We start from the raw sequence: 26,896 nt of genomic DNA on the forward strand, positions 1-26,896 counted from the left end.
CTCGATCTAAAACTAAGCAGCATATCTGCATCCTATCTCACCCTCATCATTTCACTGACTTCAGGGATTTGGGCTGACAAATGACAGATGTATAAATTTGTCATTCTATCCAAAGAACATCCAAGCGCACAGCAGTGGGTGGAAGCATTACTATGACAATATGCTCCTGTGAGGACGGAACTGATTAGAATATCACAGATAGTAAGTTTCCATTTACTGGAGGAAAACCTGTAACTGTATGAATAATGGTAACCGCAAATACGAACTTATTGATCCGACTTAACCCTTTGAGGGTCTCTGTCCCATTTTAAGCCAAGTCCATAGGATTAGTTGTTGTTTTCACCTGTGAGGTCGTCTGAGGACACCGGCTAGACTGCACTGCACCTCCTCCTGCTGTGTGCTGACACACACCAACACAACACACGGAAATAAATAAATGCTCTGCCCACATCCCGTGCACACTAATTCTTGCACACACACACACACACACACACACACACACACACACACACACACACACACACACACACACACACACACACACACACACAAACACACACACACACACACACACTGAATAGGTTTGTTCACTGCGTGGACACGCTGAAATGATGAGGTGGCCTCCTTCGTTCACAGAACAGACACTTTGTCTTTTATTGTGCAACTCCCCTGCTGCTGTGCGCGTGTGTGTGTGTGTGTGTGTGTGTGTGTGTGTGTGTGTGTGTGTTGCTGCAGGAGGATATTTAAAGGAAAACACACTCTTTGTTACTGGGCTTCAGCGGGGCCTGCTCCACTTAGAACAGGGGCCCATGTAAAGGCCCCGTCCAGCTCCTTCCCGTGTGTTCGTCCTCTGCCCTCTGCCCAGGCCGAGCATCCCGCCGGATAATCTCCGTGTTCCAAGCCTCGTCAGACATGTAATAAGCCTTAAGTGGTTCTCATTCCTGTATGTGTGTGTGACACATAATAAGCCTTAAGTGTGCTCCATCGCACTGAGGTGATGTGATTATGATAAACTGCTGAGGAGATGGAGAGAGAGAGAGAGAGAGAGAGAGAGAGAGAGAGAGACAGGTGCTAAAATTAGGAGAGATAAATAAACGGCGAGGGGAAGACAGGCTTCCTTCAGTCCTGATGCAGAGGAGGAGGATGCAAAGGCACGAGCAGCTGCATCCACGCGCATTTTCCAAATTGGATCGGGCTTCGTGGCCGTATCAGCTGTCACCGCGCTCGTTGTCTCACGTAACCGCACATGATTGTGCCACGTCGTGACGTTTCGTGGCCGCAGGCAGCCCGACCTGTGGGCTTATCTCCAGCATCCACGGCGGATTACGTTGCACCGCAGAGTTACATATTGTGTGGAGTCGCACCGCTACTTTCATTCTAAATGTTAATATTTAATTCCCTGCAGCTCGTCCACGCCACAGCTCATGACGGTAGAGACATACGTCCCTGCTAAACCTGAACTTCACACATACGCACAAAGATTCATTTAAATTAATTTTCCATCTAAAATCATATTCAGCCACAGTCTCCTTCTCCAAGAGCTATTATGGAGCCATTCTAGACCTGATGCCAGTGTCGCCGAATGTGACTGAAGGAAAACGATACTGACAGACATGTGCTAGATGAGTCTGTAATTGGTTTTTAATGCTGGTCCTCAGCTTAGATATTAAAAACAGTCACAGCAGCCGGAGGATAATGGGCCAACTTTAAATGGACTCCCCGACTCTTTGTGCCGTAGCTCAGGTTCCCTGTGAAAGGAAGAAAGGAGGACATGAAGAGGACGGAGCTTTTGTTGGGCATGTTTTGTGCCCATCGTGTCATTTCCATCACACCGGACACTTGAGCTTTACCTTGACTTTTAGTGAGAGACGGGTTATTTGTTGCCGTCGAAGCCGTGAGTGTAGAAAGCAGGTAATCACGATTGTTTACGATCCGTGATGAGACCCAGGGTTTTACAGTGAAGCAGAGACACACGTGTCGTCAGTGAAGCTGGAAAAGCTGCGACGTGTCATCAGTTATTCTTTATTGCTGCTTAAATAAGTGTTTCACGTATAAGTTGTCTACAGTATTTATTAGCCCAGTATTTAGAATTTCTGCGTATCCCCTGAAGAAATGACAAATTTAGAGCTACAACATCTACATAAAAATCCACTGAATCCACTTTCATCCAGCTGTAATTAAACTGACAGGAGCTGTCAGAGCTTTCAAAATAAATGTTGGCGACATGAGGCGCTTCAAGGGCCGACAGACGCCAGCTATCTCCTTGTAAGATGTCCAGCGCTGATGTAAGCGGCTTCGTGACAATGCAGTGGTCCTGGCGAATTCTCCCAGTCGGCACCACTGGGAGCCTGTGACTGGAGCCAAGCAGCTGATCACATGAATCGGACTGTGTGCTCCTGCCATTCATTCTTTGTGTTTGTAGTAGCTGTGTGTGTGGAAGAAGCAGTGTGTGCGATTCTTACATCCACATGTCTAAACTCCAATTAATGCCAATAACTCGAATTCATCATTTTTTACTATTATTTTGTTTCAAAGCTGAATATTTATTACACTTTATACCATTTATTGTGTTATTTTTATTGTGATGTCAACATCCACATTATTAATATTATCTTAAATTCAAATATTTTCAACCAGTGCTTTTCAGCAGACATGTTGACAGACTACAGTCCAACCCATTAGTCTCCCCCTCATTAAAACGTTGTCATGTCGAACTGTGTGCTGCTCTTGTTTGCTTAGTTAATTACTCAGATGATTACAGATGAGGCGTATATATTATGTATGTGTGTGTGTGTTCTGATTGAGACTGTGATTATCAAAGTTTTTCACAGCTCATGATTTCCTCACTCTCCGTTATAGACCTGTAGTTTTGCTTCATGAATTTCTAAACCAACGGAATTTATTGTCCCATTATTTCTTTCTATGTGCGTGCGTGTGTGTGTGTGTGTGTGTGTGTGTTTGTAGGGATTAGTGGGTTTTTCCTAGGATCAGAGGGGAGATGTACTTCTAAGGACCAGCTTGTCCTCTCTGGTGATTACACTGCAAACACACAGCTTGCCCTCTGTTTCTCACACACACACACACACACACACAAAATGCACAGGATACCTTTATTCTACAAAGTTCCACCATTGATTTAACCTCAAATGCCCTTTCACCAGCGAGGAGACTGAATCAATACGTTTTTTAGCGTGTGCTAGTGAGTGTGTGCGTGGTCGTAGGTAAACACATGGATTACGACTGTTAAAGTATTTGTGCTTTTGGTTGGCGTCATGTGTCTAATGTGCATATACTGTACAGTCTGAGTGTGTGTTCTCTTCTTTCTTAGTTGTGTGTCAGTGGGCTTTTTGTCTCTGCCGCTCTTTGTTTTGAGCCAAATGACAAATGCGTCTCATGCTGTCGTGAAACGGCCCAAAAGATAAAATAGGAATTAGATGGATTTCTGTCAGCTGGGTGGAGCTAAAGGAAAAGACTGAATGAAAAAGCATTCCTGTAAAAGCTGACATTCAGTGACTTGTTTACCTTGGTTTTATTTCTGCATTTTTATTAATTGCAAACTTTAAGTGAGATTTTAGTCATTTTGCTTGTGCTTTAATTAATTGCTCCTATTTATGATTTTATAACGCTCGTGACGTACGAGTAAAGTAATGAAAACATCAAATTCAAACCTTTGTGTGGAAAAACTAGATTTTTTAAAAGCGCGTTAGGTTTTATGCACATTTTACACCTGCGGCAGCTCCTGCAATAATTCCACTAGTCATTAAATCGGACTCGCATGCGTCTCTGGCTGAGTGTGCTCCCACTGTGCCCACGTTAAACTGCTGCAGTACCCGTTCATGTGAGCGAGTCCTCATGGCCTCCCCCGAGGAGCTCGGCCCTTTCAGAAGGAGCTCGCGTCAGTACAGTTCAGGGAAATACTCAGCGTTACACAAATGTGCGTGAGTCTGAGCCATTTGCAGACAGACGCTGGTTCTGAACAGCCTCAAACATCAGCCAGGCAGCTTGTAATGAGACGCTATCAAAGCAGCTGCCCAGAGCAGCATGTAGGACTAGTCACCTGTATTAATATAGTGCTAATATTTACATTAGACTCAGCACCTGAGATCCCACTGAGCTCACCTCCTGTGCAGTTTGATACTCTGCACTTTACAACTCGTAATAGGTGAAAAATGAAATTTGATCAAATTTGTCTAAAAGCTTTAGCTTGAGAATGTTTTTTGGTCTCTTCAGCTTTTGAGTCAGTAACAAGACGACTTTATTTTAATCCATAAACTCTGTATTCAGGTTACTTTTAAGTCTCAAAGAGGTCAGATAGTAACTCAGATGTCTTGTGTATACAACACCCACACAGACACACACGGTGAAGGTTAGAATGCTGTGGTGTATATTTTTAGTCAGAGAACGTACTTTGCCTTTGCATTCGTACAGGGTGAACTATAGACGTACATACTGTATTGGAGTAATCATTCACGTGGATGTAGATTTATAGAGCCATTAGTCCAACATGTGTCCAATATTAGCTGACACGCTCACAGAATGTGGGGGACCTGCAGAAGGTTAGCTTGGGTGTAGCTTCTACCTGACGCCAGCAGCCGGTCCTGTAACTACTGGACCGTGATGCTGCTGCCACGGAGCAAACATCAGGCCGGACCAACGCTTTCCTCTGACGCCTCCTCTCCCTGTAAACGCTGCTCATACTGACCCTAGCGCCTCCCCTCTAAGGCAGCACTTAGTTGTAAGTGTTGTAAACTGGTTAACAGCAGGCAGAGAGACATCTTTATTTTCCTAATGCAGCCTCTGCCATCGTTACCTCCGCTTCCTCTCCTCCTCCTCATCCTTCTATCTCCCTGTCACCACCTTCCTTCTTTCTTCCTCCCTCGCTTTCTCTTCCCATCACAAATCACTCATGAATATTCACGAGGGTGTTATTTGCATTGCTGGCTCCTGGAAGAGGCTGAGTACACAAAGGTGACAGGCATCAACCTCAGGATTGCGTGCCGCTGTTTGTTGTTTTGTGGGGCTCCGCGTGCGCGAGGGCGAGGGAAATAAACCGAGGCAGAGCAGATGAAAATGAGGCGAGTCGGGAGGGAGGGCTTCGCTGTGTTTATAGCTGCGTCACTTCACAGTGATCGGCATCGCCGCTCCACTTGTAATTACTGAGTCTGAGCGTCCCGAGCTGGAAGTTTTGCACATTCATTTTCCTTCCTTTTTCACCTCCTCGTCTCGTCATTCCTGGGTCGGGCTTTGAGTCGGGTTCCGCCCGTGCTGCTTCCAGGATGCTTCATATGCAAATGCGTGGCCGCTTATTGTGCTGCGTCCATTGTCCGTGCGTGTTCCTCCTTCCTCAGCGTGTGGAATCCACCGGCAGCTTTCTCCTGTTAGTCTGTGTGTTTGAGCGCTCAGACTTTTAAAAAGGAGTTGTGTGATATGTTTGTATTTATTTTAACAACCTGCAGGGAAAAACTGTTGATGTCTTTATTAACAGAGGAACTCCCTCCTGCAGCTTCCCACCTTGGGAAAATAACGGTTTTATTTCCTTGGCCTGGGACCCAGGCTCATGAAAACATATTGTCTGTTTTATTATTCTGGGACCCACTTGAAATAAGCTACAGCTGTTCCTATTGTAGAAGTTCCAGTTTTTACTGCGCGCTGGCTGAACTGCAGCTGCGCTTTGGCTTCATCTCCATAAAAGGGATTATACATTATATGAAATTCCTAAACATTGTGTTGTGTGCAGTCTGTGTATTAAACTTATATAATAATAATGTAGCTCTTTGAAGTAAATGTAGGATGATTTTCATTGTTGGATTTCAGATTTCAGTTTAAGTAGATAGTTTTTAAAAACTATGGAAAACAAAAACCTAAAAACTCAAAAAACATTCCTCCAACTTTACTTTACTCTGATCTATTTGCTCTTTGTACCAGGACTGTCACAGCAACAACACATGGAACTGCTGGCATGTCTTCTTTGATAAGGCGACCCCTCACACAACAGCTACTTTTTTGTTCTGAGGACCGTATGTGGCCGTTTATCACAGCAAGAGGCCACTTTATTTTCAGAAGAGGCTGAGATCAAAAAAGACAGAGCTCAGACGACGTCTGGTTGCTTAAGACCAGCGCCGCCGTAGTGACGATTCGCTTTGACCAGTAGTTAGTCTGCGGCTTATATGGAAAGTGTATGGAGGTAACAGCCAAACAAGCAGTGCCACTACAGTATGTGATGGAAATGCAAAGAGCTGCACACAAACTGGCAACATATGTAAAGAAATATGCTTTATTACAAATTTTCTTTCTGTAATTGGAAGAATCAAAAGGCAACTTGTGGCTTTCTTCCCTTCACAGAATAACCCTATTTGTGCTTGATCAAGTGTGACTGTCTCTTTCTCCCCTTTCAGTCGCAATTCAGCAGCTAAATGGCTGCTGCATTCACCCACTGAGCCGGTGAAAAGCATCAGAACTGTACAGAACCTTTTTTATTTGGCTTGCTCAGTTACCATGACAGTATTAGTCTATGTGCTGTTGCATAAAGTGGCACTCCAACAATGAGCCCGTGGAAAGTTCCTGCAGGTGCTTTCAGCGTTGTCTCTCACACAGGACCAACACCAGGCACCAGGTCCCAGAATGCGTGTTCAGCGGCTCCGTGCTGAAGATTTCATATAAAAGCTGTCTTTGCATGTGTGCGCTGAAGACTCACATTAAAATCAGGCCCTTACAGTCCAGACACGGTTCCTCCCCGTACATTAGAAACAGTTTGGTGGACATCCAATAGGACTCGGATCCCGTGTTGTCCTTCACAGAGTTTCTCAACTGCTCCAATTATTGGCTATTTTTGTTTTTGCCTCCTTTCTTGCCGTGTTCTGTGCTGCGAGACCTTCTAGAAGTCACAGGGTTGTTGTCTCGAGGGCACCGTTGCTCCGACCCTTGTAATCTAGTTTGTAACGTTGTGATCCTGGAAACTTAAGCTTTCTGTACCGCTGTGCTCGTTGTGTACTGGTGCTGGATAAGAGCATCACCTAAGAGCCTAAAACTTTAATGCTTAAGTTACTTATTAATGAAGGAATTAAAAGAAAGCCCACGTCGTGTTAGATTTCCCGGCGTGTAAGTGGCCGTGGACACTCTAGGAGACTTTCTTACCTGCTGCTGTTTTTCAGCTGGAGCCATACGATGCCTTTAATAACGAGCCTCTTTCATTCTAAATGCTCAACAATAACAATTTTTGCAACTTTTCTTAAACAAATCCAAAGCAGCTGCTGTCTTATTCAAATAGACAAATCCTTATCTTCCGCCCAGGCAGCAGCCACTGATGTGTCACTGAGGAGCACTTAATTGTTGAGCCTTTCATTTAGAACAGATGCTTTCCATTGCTGCGCTATGGTATGAATACATGGCTGCCTCCATGATGGACCACCGTCCTTCATGTTTGCTCGTTTATCAGTGCTAATTCGCCGGCTAATCTCCCCATTAGGCTCAGTTAGAACATTAGCCTAGCAAATTAGCACTGACGAATGGGCTATTATTCATAGCAAACTCTGCACTTCTACCCGCCCGTCTCACTTTTTTCTCCTTTTCCTCCAACTCGCTACCTTGTTCTTTTCATCTTTACAGTTTTCTTTTAATTTATGCTCATTTGACAAGAATTAATAGATTTAGTAGAATTCATGTTGTATGAGAGGAGCGTTTGACCACAGCTACCAGGACTAAGCAGAAGTTTAACAGTGCAGGGGTTTTTTTTGCAGCGTGTTGAAAAACAAAGGCATCACAGTTGCTTCTACTCTCACTGGTATTTTCTACAGTCCTTTCTTCTCTGCAAAGCTCTTCTTTTCTAATCTTAGCAACACGTAACAAAACCCATTGTTCCACTAACACATTTAGCTTCATTCTTGTATCAGAATCGCTCAAAGAACAACAGAACAGAACCGAAATGTATTTACAGTGAGGAGAATCCGGACGAACGGACGGCGGAAAATTTTGATTTAGGTGCCGACAAAAATCGAAGGACAGGTAAGAGAAGAGAGATGAGAGTGAAGACGCGAAGGCAGCATCCATCTCCTTCATTTCTCCGTCCACACACCATCTGTTACTGGTCTCAGGACTTTCCTTCTCCCTTTGTCTTATTATCTTCGTCTCCCCCTCATTTCACATAATTCTCTTTGTCCACGGTCTCGCTCACTTTGTCTTGCTCTCTCTCGCCCCCTTCATTTCTCCCAATTACTATTTATTATGTGTAGTGTAGAGTCAGTTAATCAATTAAAGTAGTCATGTAGTAATTAGTAGGCGAGCATCCTCATGGAAGGACTCATCTTCATCCGCCCCCTGGAACACTATCCACCAAGATACGTTACACGCCGCCTCACACGCTCTTAGATCTGATGGACAAACACGCTCGCCTCTGAATTATTTGAGGCACTTATGGTCTGTTTCCAACCTAACTACACTTCCATGAAGCTGTTTATGTTGTTTGAAGGACTTAAGATTTGGCATTTTGCAGGATTTCTGTTGTTGCATCTCTCCAATAATTAATAAAGAAATTTCTTCTGTTTATTTCTGGAATAGAAATGAAGCTTGAGCTGAGATTGTTTTGAGTCCTGGAATGAAGAATTGTATTAAAGGCTAAAAAAATCCCAGGAGAAAAACTTTATGCTAAAGCAAAGTTCCAGGGTGTTAAAAGCAGGCTGGAAGGACACTTCATTGTCTGCGGCTCGGCCTTAAGTTTCACCAGTCAGCTCTCTAGTACAAGGTCTGTTTAATGGCCAGTCACAGTACGTCAATGTGTGAATCAGGCTGGTCGGGAGTATTTTCACTTCCTGACTGTGTCTGCAGGTGTTTGCACTGCAGCGGCCGTGCCACATGACATCAGTGTCACAAACAAGATTTAGGTTCCAACAATATGCAGTTTGCATCATATTTAAAATGAATAAAACATAAACGCACCGCTGTTTGGATTTTCTGTGTACATTTCCCAGTAACCGGTATCATGGGGAGCCGCTAAACTTCCAAACAAGGAGGGAAAACAGTAGGTGGTGACAAAAGAGTCTGCTCCAGGCCAATGAATTTGCCGCTTGGCTGATGCAAAGTCACCATGCATGATCTGTGCCAGCGTAAGGTTAAAGCCTGAGATAATGCAAGTTAATTGCTTTAGGTCAGAGAAAACACGCTAGAACCTTAAAGTAGTGTCTGTGAAGAGGACCGCGCAGGTAAAGAGATGCTATTTGGGGAGGAAATCCAACACCACCACCTATATTAACATGTAAAGTGGAGATTAAATCAGATGGAGCAAACCGAGGGTTTGTTCTAGGTGTCGAACTGAGAACACAACGTAGTGCCTTCGTTATTCGATAGACGTTAAGATATAAAGGGAACATAAAGTTAGAGAAACAAAGACATGAGGGACAAAGACACGGTAATGAGTACTCCAGTGGAGAGTGATGAGAGAGACAGAGGGAGAGCCGGCGACGTAATGAGTCCTTCAGCACGGAGGTGGCATGTGGGAGGGATGGATAGAACGAGCCGGGGAGGGGGGTGAACGGCACTTATCCGACGGAGAATAGAGGAATCAACAGGGGCAGATTGGATCACAGAGAATAGTCTGTATAATGAGTTTTCCAGTGAACAGCTACTAGGCCAGAAAACACGGAGGGGCTGCGAAATGATACGGATCTCGGTGTCTTTCAGGTCAGTGTAATAAAAACTGAAAAATAACAATGATCCAACGACTGGCCAGTTTTATAATGGCTGTATGTTAAACCCACAGACGACTCATTTACTGTCGCGTCCTGGAATCGACTGTTCTCAGCTGCTGAAATGTGGTACTTCTTGAACTTTGAACGTCCAAAGGAATTTATCCCAGGTGATTAGTAAATAATTGCCACTTTGTACTGATCCGTTAATTCATTTACTCTTTGCTTTGCTTTTGAGGTTCAGCCTGTGACAGACGGCAGACCGACACAAAGCCCCTTTTGACTGAGTCACACAGTCTTGTTTCCAAATTCACTGTCACTCTAAACAGATAGACGAGATTAAGCTGCCAATGAATTTAACAACAGTGTACAGTATAAAGCGACACTTTACTGTGTGTTTGTTTGAGTTTTCCCAGACACACATCAGTGTGTGTGTGTGTGTGTGTGTGTGTGTGTGTGTGTGTGTGTGTGTGTGTGTGTGTGTGTGTGACAGACAACTATCCAGCCTTCAGCGTTCTAGCCGAGCTGTCAGTCAGTCTTCAAGCAAACAGTCATCCAAACAATGTACCCATCCACCCTCCCAGTCAACAAGCCTTAGAGTATCTAACAACCAGTAATTAAACTGGTTAGACACAGATACAGACGGGGACCTACAGTCGAACGCAGACGGCCTCATCATCATTACAGAGGCACCTATAGAGCTCAGTGTGTCGTTACACAAGAGCTTCAGTCAGAAAATCTGAGGGGACACAGGGAGGGGGATGTGTGCAGCACGACTAAAGGGATCCTGATAGAAACAAGGGAGTGAGAGGTAGGTACAGTAAAAGTGGAGTCAGGAAGGATAGAAGCCAGGAGACGAGAAATATGGAGGGATAACAAAGAGAGAAAGGTTGAGGAAAAGGCAGCACAGTGTTAGTGTTGGGTCCTTCCTGGGGTCAGCGGGCGCCTCTCTGCTGCCTGTTAACACGTCCAGTGGACACTCTTAACCGGTGTAGAAATAAAAAAGGATCCCATTACTCGTCTCAGCTCCTCTGACCACCTGCTTTTAGTTCCTCTCGCACGTGTCCTCGCCAGAAATCTCTCTCTCTCTGTGCGGTTGACGGGGGGCGGGCGAGGGGATGAGGAGGAGCGGAGGAGGATGAGACGGGGCTCCATCCATCAGGCAGAACCAAGGGGGGTGGAGGCAGAGGTAGTGAGACTGACGGCGGCGCCTGGAGCCGGGAGCGAGGGTGCGGCCGGACGCTCAGCTCAGACCAGCTCAGCGCTCCTGCTGGTGGGGGACGCATTTGGGCGCGACACGAGATTTAAACGCTTCCCCTGAAGTTCCCGCTCTCCCACACAGCAGACGCTGACGGGGTTTTTGCATCAAATTAATTGTTTCCTTTGCTTTCTATAAACTGCTGAGCACATGCGTCGGTGTCGTCCCACCTCCCGGTGCCACATACAGTGAGTCGTCTGCTGTTTTTAGCAGCACAAAGAAGAGAAGAGTGTCGTTGACCAGCAGCGTGCGACCCTCCGGCCTCACCATTAGGCTCCCACCGCCGCGCATCATTTTGATGTTCACTCAGTATTGTGTATGATTCACACTGAATCAGCTAAAGGTCTGCACTGGAGCTTTCCATTAAATGACTTCCAGAGAGTTGACTCTCAAAGCAGAAACAAGCCGTTATTTTTTTTGTTTTTTTGCGTTAGGAGACTTAGTCAGACCAGAAGGGAGGAGAGCTGTTATCACACACCAGCACCTGGATCAGAGACAGACAGGACGGGACAGAGACGTCTGTCAAGCTCACGCACACGCATGAAGCTGACACACACACACAATCTGAACTCTATTTGTTTATCCATTCCTCTTCAGGCCTTAAAGGTCGTGGCGCCTGTTCTGTCATTTCCCTTTCTTCCTTCATTCATCTCTCTTTCATTGCTCGTCTCACTTAGTACATCTCATTCCCCCCATTCACATCGGTGTTTCTGTCACCTTTGTCTTTGCTGTGTTGCTTCAGGAGGCTCACAGCATTGTGTTCTCACCAGGTCCTCAGGTTGAGGAAGACTGTGGTGATGAAGATGCTTGTCTTTGTCATCCTGGTGAGGATGTGGGTCCATGCAGGGCAGCCTGAGCCGTGGCAGAGAAACAAGCTCCGAGTCGTTCAGGCTGGAATATTATTATAACTTTTCACTTGAAAACGGTTATAAACTCGACTTTGTGCAAAGTTTTAAAATTGCAGGTTTAAGGCAAATTACGCATCGCTGTGAAGCGAAGTATTAAAATAATGAAACTATAACTCAATAAGAAGTACATCCGAAAGGATAAATAAGTTATTATTTATTTTATTGGAGGTAATCTGCATTTAAATGTGGGCATTATGAAGTGCACAAAGGAAGAGGAGCCTGTGGGACTGTGAAGTGCAGCGCTGCTGAGGTTTGTAATTGTGATGACAGTAATGGAACCCCAAGGTGCTGCATCTCTCCACCAGCAGGCGACGGCTGTAACCTTTTAGCTCTGCGTCAGATTAGCATAGTGAAATCTGCATACTGGGGCTCGCCTCACGTTTTCTGGCTCACCGCTGCCTGTGACGGAGGACGGATCTCACATGAAGCCGTCTCCGTTCCTCGGTGAGAGCTGGAATTCAGATGAGCCGCTTTAACCTGTGAGAGTGTGTTAAGCCGGCCTCAGCGTCGGCCTCACGGTAGCGGCGTAGCATTAGCGGCCTAGCATTAGCGGCCTAGCATTAGCGGTGGTAGGAGCAGTTAGGGACCAAACCGTCGTCTGAGCGCTTAGAATTTCCTGACGCGGTCCTTTAGCTGCACTTTATTTCCGTCTATAATGTGCGTAGAATATTCATTTCTTTTGTCAAGTAGTAGTGAATCACTGACAAACACAAAACATCTTTGTTCAACAGGGTCATTCTGACCTGACACGTCTGGCACTCACTCATTTTAATACCCAATGTACCAATGTAGCGTCCACGCTACTGTCTAGCATCTAAAATCTGCCTTTAAATACATTTATTAAAGCCCAGTATATTTGTTAACGAGCAGCGTTTACAGACTTAGGTTTCTGTATAGTTTCCTTTGTGCGTTTGCTCCGTAGTGAAGCCAAACGAAGCATGGCTGTCACGCATTGTTTCCAGCTCACCTGTTGCTGTGCGCTTGTGTGCGTCTGTCAGCGTGCCAGCCTCGTGTGACACACACTGTTGTTCTGTTCCCTTCCCAGAATGCACCGCTGACTCCAGCGGGTGCCGTCTTATTACTGACTCTGCTCCCAGCTGTGTTTGTTGCCGTAACCTTTTGTTTGCTGATTTCGTTGGCATGTTTGTTGTTTGTTCATTTGTTCCGCCTGGTAAAATGGTAACTTAGTCGCTCTGTTTTACCTCATCGAGCGATTTTCCTGCGAGGCTGACAAATGCGAGAGCAACGTATGTTTGTGTCAGTGCATTGTGTGCATCGTTTGAATGTGCGACGTTAGTGTGTGATTTGTAGACTATAACTCCAGCTTTGGGTGGAAAACACCAGTCAAACCAGATACACACACACACACACACACACACACACACACACACACACACACACACACACACACACACACACACACGATAATTGTCATCTCATTGCCATCTTCTTACTTAGAGGGGGTGAGGTTTGGAACCCTTCTGCTCATAATAAACGGGAGGTTGCAGCCACGGCCTCTTAAACTTTTATCTTTTCATCCAAACGAGCTGCGCGGAGCTTTATTGCCGCGTTGACTAAGCAGTTCTCTGTTGCAAGTGTCCTATATTGCTCCAATATTGTCCCTGGCGTCTGTTGTTCATTATCATCACGACAGACAAACAGTCCGTCTTGATAACTGACCTCAGTGACAGATTGTGTCTCCAGAAATCCTCCTCCTTAAACCGAAGGAGGCGCTAAGGCGTCCTAGCGACTCGTGGCTCTTAAGAGGACAAGCAGTAAGGAAAGTGGATGGAAGAGTGGACGATGTGTGATTCTATGTAACCGTATTTGAAATCAACAACATGTTGCTGAAAGCGTCTTCTTTAAACACCCCAGTCTCCGCTTGCTGAATGGGATCTGTGGGAGCGTAGCTGCAACACTGCTAATCTGGGACCTCAGCCCAGAGGAAAAGCTTGAAGCTACTGCAGCAGCCAACAGCCCCCCCAACTATTGTCTGCGTCTTTGTTTGCAGAGAAATATGTCATTCTAATCCCGTGTGTGGTGGGATGTAGCGTGGGCGGCTTGATTCCACGTGTGAGTGGTTGTTTATTTGAAAGGGGTCCAGGATCCAAACGTCAAGCTGTGTAGATTTGATTATCGGTGCCCTGCTTCAACGCGTGGACAGACGTTACAGACGCCTGTAAATGTCCCACACGTTCCTGCCTGCGCGTTGAACCGCTGCTGCCTTACGTTGGCATTAGTTCAGAGATCCAATCAGTGCTAAGAACACGTTTACTCCTCACAGTCGTACTGATGAAGCTCCACAAGTCACTTTTATTATCACACATCAAGCTCATGCATTACAAACATGTAAACTTTCACCATTCGCGGCTTTATGTCGCTGATTTGTTAATCAGATCCTGCTGATTGTCTATTTTCATGGCGGTGCCTCCAGGCCACATCTAATTTTAAGGTCATTAGCGACGATTGTAACTTAATTGTAAACTTGAAAAACTAAACTGCATCGTAACTTGTTCAATCACAGGCTTCTTTTACGAGACGCACTAAACTAGATTTCAGCTTCCTGAAGATCGTGCTCAGAGGAGTCTGTCGTCACAGCAGATAAACATGCCAACTGCATACAGTTGGGTTTGGGCATGAACCACCATAAAGCAGATGTGACGGCTTGTGGTCAGTGGTTTGATTCCCTGCTGCCATATGCTGACGTGCCCTTGGGCAACACGCTGCACCCTGAGCTGCCCCTCGGTTGGTTTGAACTCTACTATAGTGTACGTGTTTATATCTGCGTGTGATTGTGCGTGTTAATGGGAGAAGCAGCACCTAAAGTGTTAAATACAGTGAGATCAGAGTGGAGAGGTTTTAACTCACACAAACCCCCTTTCACACGTGAAAACGCTGCTCTGGCCCAAAATCTCTTCACTGCATAATTGCAGTGGTTGCATTTGCTGTAAATCAGCAGCTTTCAGCTCATGAATGTAACTGTTGGGTAGGAATATGGCTGAGGACCGTTAAAGCTTTGGCAGCTGGCAAATGAAAACCAGAGTCATGGTTGTGAATCATGAAGTCAAGGCTGCAGTGGGTGTGAGGCCTCTAACGCTGTGGCCTGGACGTGTAGCTCACATGGTGAACGCAAGCGGTCATTCCTTACGTTGGAGTCCTGCAGACTGTGGTCCTTTGAGTGCGTGTTTAGGACAGATGAGAGATGGATGCGTGAGTTACAACAGGCGTCTGTGAGGACGACTGCAGGGCTGCTGGAGCTCAGGGCTCCTGTCAACAGCCGCGTAAAACACAGGCCGGGTCTGGAGCAGAAGGCAACTGATGCAATGCTCTGCGTTCATGCATATTTAACACAAGCCAACGTGTGTATGGGCAACAGAGAAGCATGAGCTTTAGGGGCGTTCGTATGTTTGTTTCATGTACACACACTCTCTGTTTTGCAGCAGCTTTCATCTTATTACACAATAATCATTTGCAGTAAACTTATATAAGTGGGAGCCAGCTGCTCAGAGAGAGAGGTGGTCTCTGTGGAGAGTGTGTGTGTGTGTGTGTGTGTGTGTGTGTGTGTGTGTGTGTGTGTGTGTGTGTGTGTGTGTGTGTGTGTGTGTGTGTGTGTGTGTGTGTGTGTGTGTGTGTGTGCGCGTCTCTATTTCAGGAAAGGTCATTTTGCATGTGGCTCATTACGGAATTTAAAGACTACACACTGTAGGTGAAATTTAGCAGATTACACTTTGAAGCGTGTGAAGCTGTCGACCAGTCAAGACGCGTTATTTTCACGTTTCATCGGTGAAACACAAACGCTGTCCTTGCTCGCAAAGGCACAAAAGCCACAACCTTAAACCAAAACATGTTGTTGATGATAGACTTTTTACACACTTGTTATCAAAATGCATGAGCATCTACTAAGTGGATATTAGGAATTGGATGCATCGCAGCAAATAGCTGGTGATGGGAATTGTTCCGTCAGGGGCCGTTAAGCTGTTCTCATCAGAGGTTTTCCAACTTTTACTTATCAATACACTACAGTGACTCCTTTCGATCGATTACACGGGCACAAACTGGAAACGCACAATCAGAACAAACATTTCCTGGCGTTCTACCACCTGGGACAAGACTTCCGCTTCGTATCCTAAACTACTTTATTAAGATTAGATGCAGGTGACTGTCACGGTTAAACCGTGGAGGCTTGATAGGAGACTCTCATCAAGCAGTGGTCTCCTGGGCTGCACTGTAAAAGTTAACTTCCTTTGACAAAATAAAATACAGTCATTAAACATAATTAACAAACCTATTCATTTAATTATAGTGTGGTAGTGACATGAAATGTTTAATAATCACTATTTACGATGTACAAATGTTTATGAGGAGTCAGTAACAACAGTTTTTATAACTCTAATAGGCCTGTTTACTACACTTCATTTTCCTTGGACTGATCAGGTCAGTGGGTCATGGTCACGAGTTTATTTAAAAACCAAAAATCTGATTTCAAGGCTGTTTGCAAGCTTTGCTGTGGAATATTTATGTGACAGTATTTGTCTCTGAGAGTGAAGGTAAATGACAGAGAACAATGTACACAAAGGCCGCGAGAGTGCGAGGCATCAAAAAGTCAAGAGCGGCAGAGACACAAAGGATCCATCACCACAGAGGAAGAGACGCCACAGGAAGGAGCGAACGAGGGCCTAAAGGGAACAGGATGAAAGGGGGGAGGAGAGATTCAAAGTAGAAGCGTGTGGAATGACAAAGCAGATGCTCACACACCCACAGCTGATCCTTGACCAACATTTTCACACCCGTCTTTAAAATCTTCAACAACTGTTTATGATGAGCTTCCTGCTTCCCATCTGTCTCACCCCGGCTTAAAAACAATCCCACCTGTTCATTCAGAAGTTTCAAACCCCCTTGACTTCCAATCTGTTCATCTGCCCAACTTCAAAACGTGCCTGCAGTCTTTTAATGGCCTCCTCTACCTGCTCTTTACAGTCGGCGTCAGCACAGAAATAGATCCAAAGCAACCAGTGGAGGAACTGCCCCCAATGCAACAAGCCTCAATCTGCTCTAAAGACGTTAAGCAGACTTTTCATACAACACAAACCTGCTTCCCCGTCATCACAGCCCTCATGTAACGTCAAGCTGATGAGCCAAGAGCTTTGCACCATCACAGGTGGAGAGCGTCGCATCGTAGCACTAAGTTTGCAGCTTTGCTAAGACCTCCCAACTTGTTCCAAGCGCTAACTTCCTCGACTCCCGAGCTGTCGACAGCTCGTCACTCGTGAAAAGAAAGTAACCCTGCGCTCTTTGAACGCGCGATCTGCACACAGAAAACACGGTTTTAATGATTTGACAGTTGACTCATTTAAATACCACTCATGTCCAATGACGGCAGCTTTCGCAGAATGTGCTGACAATGATGCAGGTGGTGCCGAACATCTGTCTGAGCTTCCCGAGCTCTTGCCTGGTGTTGTTCTCATTAAATCATGAATTAACAATGAGGCAATTTGAACTATGGGAAATCTTGGCAAACTTTTTCATAATAAATCGTATTTTTCTTCTGTTATTCTGTTATATAGAGGTTTTGCTGCTCTGAGCGGAGCAGTGAGCAACAACAAGCGTCTCCACACACCCAGATGGAAGTTTGCTGTTAGACACGCGTTTGTTTGGCTGCAGGATGAACAGGTTCAACCGGACATCTATAATTTCTCCCTCCAGTTTCCAAGTCTCTAAACGTTCAGACGAGATGAGTGTCTTTGTTCACGCTCGCCTCGTAGACGCATCTGCTGCTGTCTTTGGCTCATAACACACATTAAGGCCTCGGGTTCGTTTCCATTTAGATCAGATCTTGGGTTTTAACATGATGGATGCAGCTTTTAATTTCCTTCACTATATGTGAGGAGGAAGCAGCAGAAGAGGAGTCCATCTGTGTTTGTGGCTCAGGTTGTCATTCACTCATCAGACGTTTGTTCCTAAAAGGAAGCTACTAAAACCTCCTGAACATTATGTCCATCATGAAGTGACAAACAAAGACGTACACACTTCATGCCTGTGGTTTTGGTTTGGATTTACCTTAGACACAGAGTCGAGGAGCAGAACACAACTGTGGTAAGTCACTGACTTTAGCTGCACTAGGCTTCATGCCTTTGGATAAGTGGCAGTTCCTTCTAAAAAGCAGATGGTGGAACAGATGAGACATGAAATGAAAGGGAACAAGCACCCAAATGGACACAGGACAGGATGAGGCTGACACAGCAGCCTTGAGCTTTAAGGTTGTCTACGGAGTTTAACAGTGAGCTGGATGTTCTTTAAGGGGATGCTGAAACACATGACCCACTTTTCCTCCCACATCACAGACAGACAGGTTCCGATCTGGAGCATCTTATGAAGGTCTACGTTAGCAGCTGTATCACATTATAGCACACGAACTTTGTAATGTCATCCTCTGCAGACTGGGAAATTGGTTTGAGGCTTTGCTGTATGTCTTTAATTATTTGTTTGGCGCTCCTTTTTTCCACGTTTTGCCCGCAACTTGAAAGTATCATATTTATTCAGCTGCAGAATCACTCATGAAAAACTGATAAGGTGAAAAGAACATCAAAATAATGCATGCAAGGGGGGCACATGAACTGTAATAGCTTTAGGCGTCCTGCTCGATCATAAAAGACTGTTTACCATCATGAAACGTGATGGTCTAACACAACGTGAAAGCCTGCGAGGCTTGTTGGACGGACCCGCGCCTTTCAGCTGCAGAAGAGAGGCCAGATTGAAAGTCTTTTCAAAATAAGGTTCGCTGGCATGTACACACGTACCACAGGGCAGAAATGTAACATAACCCAGACAAACTTTACAAAACTTTACGAACTTTAAAATCCGCCCGTCCAGTCTGTTGATATAACAACTGATCCAGTCTGTTCCAATAATCAAGCAGCAAATAAAGATGACACAAAACCTGCATTTCCAAAACATCTGTTGGAGAAAGAGCCAAAATACAACGGAGCTGCAACCTGCATAAATTAGTGAACATCGGCCCTGCGAGGCTTATAAAACACATAAAACACTCCACAAAGAAAGCCTAATTACGCCGACAACACGTGTGCATTTCCAGGCTCACTGCTGTGATTTAAAAGAGCAAAGGGAAACTTTATTCACACTGTCGCCTTTTGGCTTAATGTCCTTTGCTTTTCACTCCACTTACTCTTTATTTTTCCGCTTGGAAAACTAGTATTGAGGTGCCTATAAACAAGGCACTGCCTCAGAAATAAAGGAAAAGAAAATCAATTGTAATGCTCCGCGAGCTACTCAATATCCAACAGCAGCAGACTGTGGCTGGGAATGTGTGTCACCAGGGAGGAGTGGGTGTCGGGTCAGTGTTTCATGCTGTAAATAAAGTTTTCAATAGATTACACTGAAATTGTTATTGCACAGATAAAATGAGAAACGTTTTCTTCAATCTGAGAAGAAAATTAGAAAGGGAGAGAAAATATTGCATCTTTAAATGTGATCTGTTCAGGCTCGTTAGTCGATCAGAATATGTTAGAGACGCAGCATCAGTCAAATGAAAACCAAGCGAGAGGTTGATACAGGCAGGAGGAGGTGAACGAGGCCGAGCGGAGAGTCGGAGGAGTTTCACGTGTCTTCCTGCATTACCTAAACAAGAGTCGGAGGGAAAGGGAAAGGAACAGACAGTTGTCAGGCTCCGCTGCTGTACTCAGATCTGACAGAGGCAGCTTAGGGACGGAGCCTTGTCCATCATCCTGCTTCTTGACAGACGTGCACACACATACACCCAAGTCCTGACAGATGCACCGTGGGACAGCAGTGTTACTGTGTTTCCTTCCATATGTGACTGTGTGTGTGTGTGTGTGTGTGTGTGTGTGTGTGTGTGTGTGTGTGTGTGTGTGTGTGTGTGTGTGTGTGTGTGTGTGTGTGTGTCGCACAGCAGGCAAGTAAAATCAATCTGCCTCCTCCAACACACATCATGTCTGAGTTTCAGGGATAAACTGACAACCACTAAAAGCTGCATCCTCACTAAAAACCCGACCCTGTTTTTAAATGCACCTGACTGAACCTGCAGTTCGTTGCTTTTCGACTTCGGGGAACTGGTCCCCTGCCAACACGCTGTGATGAATTTACAATGGTGTAAGAGTGTTTATGAAATGCAAAAATGTCCTTTTGGTGAGAGCATATGTGAAGCTGAGTATATGCATAAAGTTTAGAGTAGAATAAAATATACCAGACTACAACCACTGTACAAGTACACCTGTAGTCAGAAATGACTGCATCCATTTGTTTGGTTGTACGTGCAGCCTCTATGTGCACATCCCAGAGTCTGTCACCACTCACTCAACCCATTTACCTTTATTCATAAAGGCAAAGCGGGTAAAGCAGGTAAGGAAGAAGCTCAGCGGGTGGAATCAACAGGTGAGCAGCAGCAGGACCAATAGGAGGTGGAGTCAGTGGCGGCTGCAGATGACCTGACAGTGGACAACAACGGCTGATGCTCACGGCCAACCGTGACGCAATGAATAATGCATGAACGCAACATGTCTGACACGTTACAGCCTTGTTAATGTTAATGGGCAACGGTCCAGCGAGCCGGACGCAACACTAGACCTCCCTGTGTGTTTCTGGTCCAGGCAGCTACCGGCGCATCGGTTCCTCCGAGCTCCGGCGTCATCTTTTCCTGCTTTTGACACGTTGGACTCTTCAGCAGCTCTGTTGTTTGGGCGCAGAGCGTAAAATGACTTCATCATTGTTTTCCATTTAGAACTGCTTGATGGTGCGAGTGGCGACGGGGTGGATGAGGGAAGGAGGTGCCGTCAGCAGTAATGTTCCAGGTGGTAAACCCAGAACAATGAGCTTACAGATGCTTTATGGGGCTGAACACAGGGTCCTTCCTCGTGACTGTCTCCCACCTTAAGCATGAGTTATTTATTGTAAATGACCTCCTGCACCTCCACAAAAGCTAATTTGCCAGGAAAATGTAAAACCTATTTAGCACCGATGAAACTATTGACGATATTTGTTGTAAAAACCATCGTCATGTCTTTATATTGAAAGAACCCTGGTTTGGTGGTTTAAGTTATTGACTTATAATAGACAAGTTTTGGCCGATGGCCTGTTACTTTTATGTCTCCTTCAGTTTTTTTTACTCAGGTGCAGAACTGTACTTTACTTGACATCTTGCATAAACCTCAAACAATGAGCACTTGCAAAACTTCTTTTTGCAACTTTTCACATCCAATTTCCTCAATTCTCCTAACGTGGCACATAAGCAAGAAAAAACAATGGTCGACTGGGGAGCATTTTAAAAAAACAGTTCACAGGGAAAGAGAATAAAGTGAGTTTTAAAGTTCTCACAAGAGGGTCCTTCCCTTGTCTCAAGCACCAAGTCTTATTATTCAGCGCACACACACATACAACAAACACAAACATGTACAGAACATATCAAGGGACCATCATGACATATTTGCAGGCAGCTTCTGGCACAACATAAAGCAACACAAACAAAAATATAATAATGAGGAAGGAAACAGGCACTGGCAGTTTCCTGTGTTTAAAGGGAAGAGTTTATTGGAGAATGCACCTGTGTTGGTGTTTGTTGTGTGTTAATAAGAAAAGCCGTAAACAAGCTTGTGTGCATGTGCGCTCATAAAGTGAGGGAGGGTCTCGTCAAGGTGATAAATAGAACAGAACACACCAGGACGGATTAGAGACGGAGGGAATCATGGAAGAGGGGCAGAGAGAAGGGTGGAGGGAGAGAGAACAAGAAAGGGATGAAGACAAAGAAGAAAGGGAAGTCTGAGGGATGAAAGAGGTAAGAAAAACAAAGCAGAGGAAGGAGCGAGGGAATGATGGGAAACCGCAAGGTACATTTGGAGGCTTAATTCAGAGAGCAGGAGGAAAGAGAAATAGAAGATGAAATCATCTGGGTAACGGACGACTTGGATGAGAGGAATGAGATATGAAAAAGTGGATAAACATAATAAGAGGAGCGAGAGGAGATAAAGAGAGGGAGAGCAAGGCTGAGATCAACAGCTGTGAAGGAAGGTCAAAGGTCAAAGACACAGGTAGGAAATTAGATTTGGTGAAAATACTGAGGAGGAGAATAAATATTTCCAGAGGAAAAAGAGCAGGAGGAGGGAGAGTCTCAGCTCCAATCAGGAACGCGGCTCCGCATTCTGTAGATCACACGTGATCTCTGGCTGAGCTGCATCCAGTCACACGCAGCATTTACGTGGGGAAAAACTTCCAGAGGAGCCTCTCCTGTCACTCTTTTGTCTTTTTCCATCAAAACAGACGTGGGAGGCGGCAGCATGCTGCGTGAATCAATTTTAAAAGACGTTTTATACAATGAGAGCAGGGCGCGCACCAGGGATTAAAGAAAACGGGCGAGAAAATCGGGGCAGGGGAAGCAAATTGAATGTGAAGCTAAGTCGGCCGAGCTGACGGCGGAGCCGCGTCCCGCTCTGTTTACGCTGTGCTGCTGTTTGACTGTCTGTTCTTTCTCCCCCTCCTGTGTGCAGGGTGTGGTTCCAGTCAGGCATCAACTTCCTGGCTGTGAAGCCCAGCAACCTGGTTGCGTGGGAGATCAAACAGGACATGGCGCCGGGAAGCAGCTCGCTGGCGGTGATGTGTCAGAGGAAGGCGTCCTCCACCGCAGAGAGGTACGGCTGCAGCTCCACGTCCTGCTTTGTGTGTGTGGAGCATTTCATTATTAAAGTTTAAGGCCCGAATCCGCGTGAATGGAAGTGCATAGTTTACACTTGGTTCTTACTGTTCATCAGGTCGACGCTGTGGCAGGAAACGTTCACCTCTGAGCATTGTAACAGAAAGCTGTAGAGATGCTTATGAATCATGTGCCATATGGATCGTGTGCTGTGTTCTACACACATGCACAGCATGTAGAACACAACAGAACGCGGAGGGTGGGCTCACAAACAGCTGCAGAGAGCACTGACCCACGTGCCATGCTAAATCTGCCTTTTCCGCTGTAATTGCTGTGCCCTTGTAGGACGTGTGTGTGTGTGTGTGTGTGTGTGTGTGTGTGTGTGTGTGTGTGTGTGTGTGTGTGTGTGTGTGTGTGTGTGTGTGTGTTTGGTGGTGGGGGTGAGGCTCCACGATTTGCTGACGTGAAGCATAATCCCAGTGTTTTGTTGTGATAGATTGATTTCCTTTTGCATAGCAGCGACGCAGAAATAACAAACAAACTAAATATGTGTGGGTCAGGACGAGGAAACGAGATATCAAACGAAGACAGACTTAAAAGGAATTATCAAAGCATGACAACGGACGTGTAACAATGAAGAGAAATTAATTTAATGAATTAAAGAAGCTCTGAGGCAGGAAATACCAACTGGTTTGACTCACAAAAGAAGCTACAAGGTCCAAGTCAAAGGCTTTTATTCTGAAAAGATTGAAATAAAAAGCGACTGTTGGTCCTGAGCTGGTGTTGACGTTGGTTAACACAAATTGTTACTGTTTGACAAAGGTGAGAGCAACGGTTACAGTGATTCACACATTCAACAGACTCAGAGGAGTTTGCACATGATGGTGTCTGGACAGTACCTGTGTGTGGTCCTGTCTGTTTCACCCCGTGAGCTGGTGTGGAGCCTTTCTTGGTTCAGATTCATCTCCAGTCTGTCTGATCCTACACTTTCTCCTCTCGCCTCCTTCTCTTCTTCTCCAACCCGCTTAAGTGGGACAAGAACTGATGAATGACTCCCTCTTGCGTGAAACTGTTATTGCACAACCCCAGCTCAATTAGCGCCACTTAGCTAGCCGTTAGCCACACTTAGCCATGACTGATGAACAGCATCAGCAGCAACGAACAATCCAAATGTGCTACAGAAGGAAATTAAAGTGATGACACGACAGTTCTGAGTTTTCAGATTCAAAGCTTCCGACAGTTAAAAGTTTGCATGCGATGCTTTGAGAACTTTTAAACTGGCAGAGAAAGCTCTGTTTGCTAAGCCCCGTTGCCATAGTTACTGTCGCCGCTCCATCAGAATTCTCATTTTGATGATGTTTTAGATTTTGCATCACAGCCCTTGGATTTTCTTTGGCCTCATGGAAGCAGACAAAAGCTGGATTCATGCTCCTGCGTCGCACTTCTTCACGGTGGCTGAAAAACTGAAGGCTTTTGATGGATTTTGGGATGTGCCAGGCGTCGTGGCCTCGAGGCACAGAAGTCATTTTCCTGGCCCGTTGTCATCCATCACCACGGTGTTGTTTGATGCGCTGAGATGGAGTTGATACTAAATGCTGCTTAAATTCCAGAGCTTTTCCACGCGTCCGGGCCTGAAGGAGAAACTCGAGAGGCGCCGTGAACTCCGAAAGCGATGCTTTGGAAACCGGTTCAGGAGAGAGCGACTCGCACGAGCTGCCTCGCAGCTCCGATTAGGCCGTGGAGGCACAGATCCTGTACTGATGCACACGCGCGGGCCGGCGCTTTTCTTCTACTTTTGCAGAAGTACAAAGACTGGCGGTGGATGTGACGCCGCAGACAACACACAGACGAGCGAGATCACAGGCTTTTATCAGCGGCGGCGTGGGCGGGCGCCTAATTAAAAGAGCTGATCTGTATTAATCTCTAATGAGATATTACTGGGTGAGACATGAAACAGTGAGTGTGCTTTTTTTATGAATGAGAGGGCGGCAATAATTACTACCTCAACAATTAATCTCTTGAAATGATTCCTGCCACCTATTGTTGCGCTGTGATGTGATGCGAGCCGACGCCACGCGCTGATCGCCGGCATGCGCACAATAGCGAGCGCGCGCGCACACGCTAAGCGGATGCAGCAATTAGAGGCAGCGTGGGCGCATTCTGGTTCGGGTTCTGGAGGTGGGTGTTGTTCTACATACGTGCAGGTTTTGCATATATATATGTATGTAGGTTATGTAGGAAATGAGAAACGTGCTTATTGTTGATCATGATGCAACGAAGTTACTGTAACATCATCTGGCCTCCTTTTTTCCATCACAGCCGCCCGTTTGTGCAAAAGTTTGGATCAAAGCTCTGTGATGGCTTTCATTTGTTTCCCTATTGATTTTGATTATAGTGTAATTATTCATTATTTGTATATTTTCCACTGTTTTATGGTTTTGATGCATTTCAGCTATAATTACACAGCACCGTCACACTGCGTTATTGACACTCTGCTTAGTTCTGCTTCCCTGCCCGTCTGCTGCTGCGTTCCAGTGCTACGGAAAATACAGTATAATGAGATGTCTGGAAGTGCATGTGCGCCTCCTCTCCCTCACAATCCACCGCTGAGACACCCTCCAGCAGTATTTGTCTTTTGTTGGAATTAATTTCGATTATCATTTCAAGTTATTATTCATTCATCTGGCCCTGTTTATGCTATTTCCACATTGTTTTATATCACGATATTATACGCCGTAATCCTGCTTTGCATATTATCCCGAGCCAATATGTTGCATTATTTTTGTCGCTTTCCATTTACGTGCGATGCCGCTTTTGTTGACCTTGTTGAGTTTTCAGCGTCGAGCTGATATTATTAATCAGTCTCACAGCATCCCTCGAGTTTTGTCTCGCTCGTAAAATAGTTTTCTCTCTTTTCATCACGTGCGCGTTAAATATATTAAAACTAACTCAAAGTGGAACGGGCTCGACGTGTCTTTTGTTTGTCTGCTGGGTTAAATAAGGAAAATGTGCCATAGCCGAACGGAGCGCTGCTCTGTTTCATGATCACAGTTACACCTATAGATTAACTCTGCTAATGGCGGTGGTTCGATACCAGAACTGGGCTAATGCACCATCCGTTTCGGGGTCATGCTATTTATCTGGCTGCTTGCGTGCGTGCGTGTGTTCCATATAAGAATGAAGTTTGCATTTCACCCCAGGTCCCTGCTCACAGTGACTTCACTGTCGTACCTGCAGCTGCTGCACAGTCCAAAATACTAGTGTGTGTGTACTTAAAATAATCTGTGGAGGAGGCGTGGAAGTCGGCTAACGTTCCCTGTTTTCACAGCATTAAATGATATGGTTGTTCATCAGTGGAAATACTGGACTGTACCAGAGCTTCAGGGCAAGTAAACTTCGTTGCTTTGTTTATCAAATGACCCTGAAATAAATAGGCACCGTGAAAGCATGCAGAGTTCGGGGGTCAAGTGTTGTATGGTTTTACACAAACTAACTCAACGAGGAGCCTTTGTCCGGCTGCTGACAGTCTCCCTGGGATACGCTCACACAGCACAGACGTGGGGCCAAGATGTCTGCAGTCTCAGTTGGCACAGTGGGAGATTCTGAACACAGTGAACGGATGGAAGGAACGGCGGCTGTCTGCCAGGAAGGCCAGAGGGGCGCAGAGGGGAAGAAAGGCCGAGTGGACGAAAGAGAAATTAGACAAAGACGTGAAAGAGGCCCTGATGCTGCGACTGCGTTTCCTGGGGAGATAAATGTGCAAAGCTCTTCTCAGAGACCTACACACATGCCGTTTTCAGTCATTGCGTGTTTATAGTGTGACCCTGCAGAACCGACTCGGTTTGCTGGGACACGTCTCCGTCCCATCACTCTAACTGGGGCCGAACCACTTGCTCACATTATGCTGAACAAAATGCCCCTGATCCCACGTAGGCGCACAGAGCCTCATCAGCGCCGCCACCGACGGCTCCGTGCGCTTGCTCTCTCCTAAACTACATTAGAAGACATTGCATTCCAGGCGTTGGCTCACGGCCCTAATTCACTCCTTATTATGCTCGTTTGCTGTTGATGTAGCTCCAAGTAGCTGTTCATGGGAAGTAGAATTTATTATGCAGCCCCACAATCACAAATGAGCCTGAATGGGCATCAGTTATCAAAACCCTTGACCCGGGTTAAGCTGAAGGCAAACGTTGGACGTATGATTGGACGACTAACTCTTTACATCCTCAGTCGGCTTCCTGTTTATTATAATGGGTTTTATACACTCTATTTCAAGAACTCAACCTTTGGCTGTAAAATGTAAGACAATAATACAAGAACACAGCTGGTACAGAGCACACAACTGGTCTGTGGGGGTCCTTCAGCCGTGAGCCGGGGAAATGACCAGTAGTAATAG

General features: G+C 45.6%; 1 protein-coding gene across 3 annotated transcripts in view; it reads left to right on the top strand.

Moving 5' to 3' along the window:
• si:dkey-215k6.1 (transmembrane protein 132B) overlaps nucleotides 1–26,896 on the top strand; it is a 136,933-nt gene that overhangs the window by 51,978 nt on the left and 58,059 nt on the right. For all 3 annotated transcript variants that reach the window (XM_041072527.2, XM_029163547.3, XM_029163549.3), the window contains exon 4: nucleotides 22,358–22,498. In XM_041072527.2, the coding sequence (XP_040928461.1) occupies nucleotides 22,358–22,498 (141 nt within the window). The remainder of the gene's footprint in view (nucleotides 1–22,357; nucleotides 22,499–26,896) is intronic.

This window comes from Betta splendens, chromosome 9 (assembly GCF_900634795.4).
Source record: "Betta splendens chromosome 9, fBetSpl5.4, whole genome shotgun sequence".
Taxonomy (NCBI): Eukaryota; Metazoa; Chordata; class Actinopteri; order Anabantiformes; family Osphronemidae; genus Betta; species Betta splendens.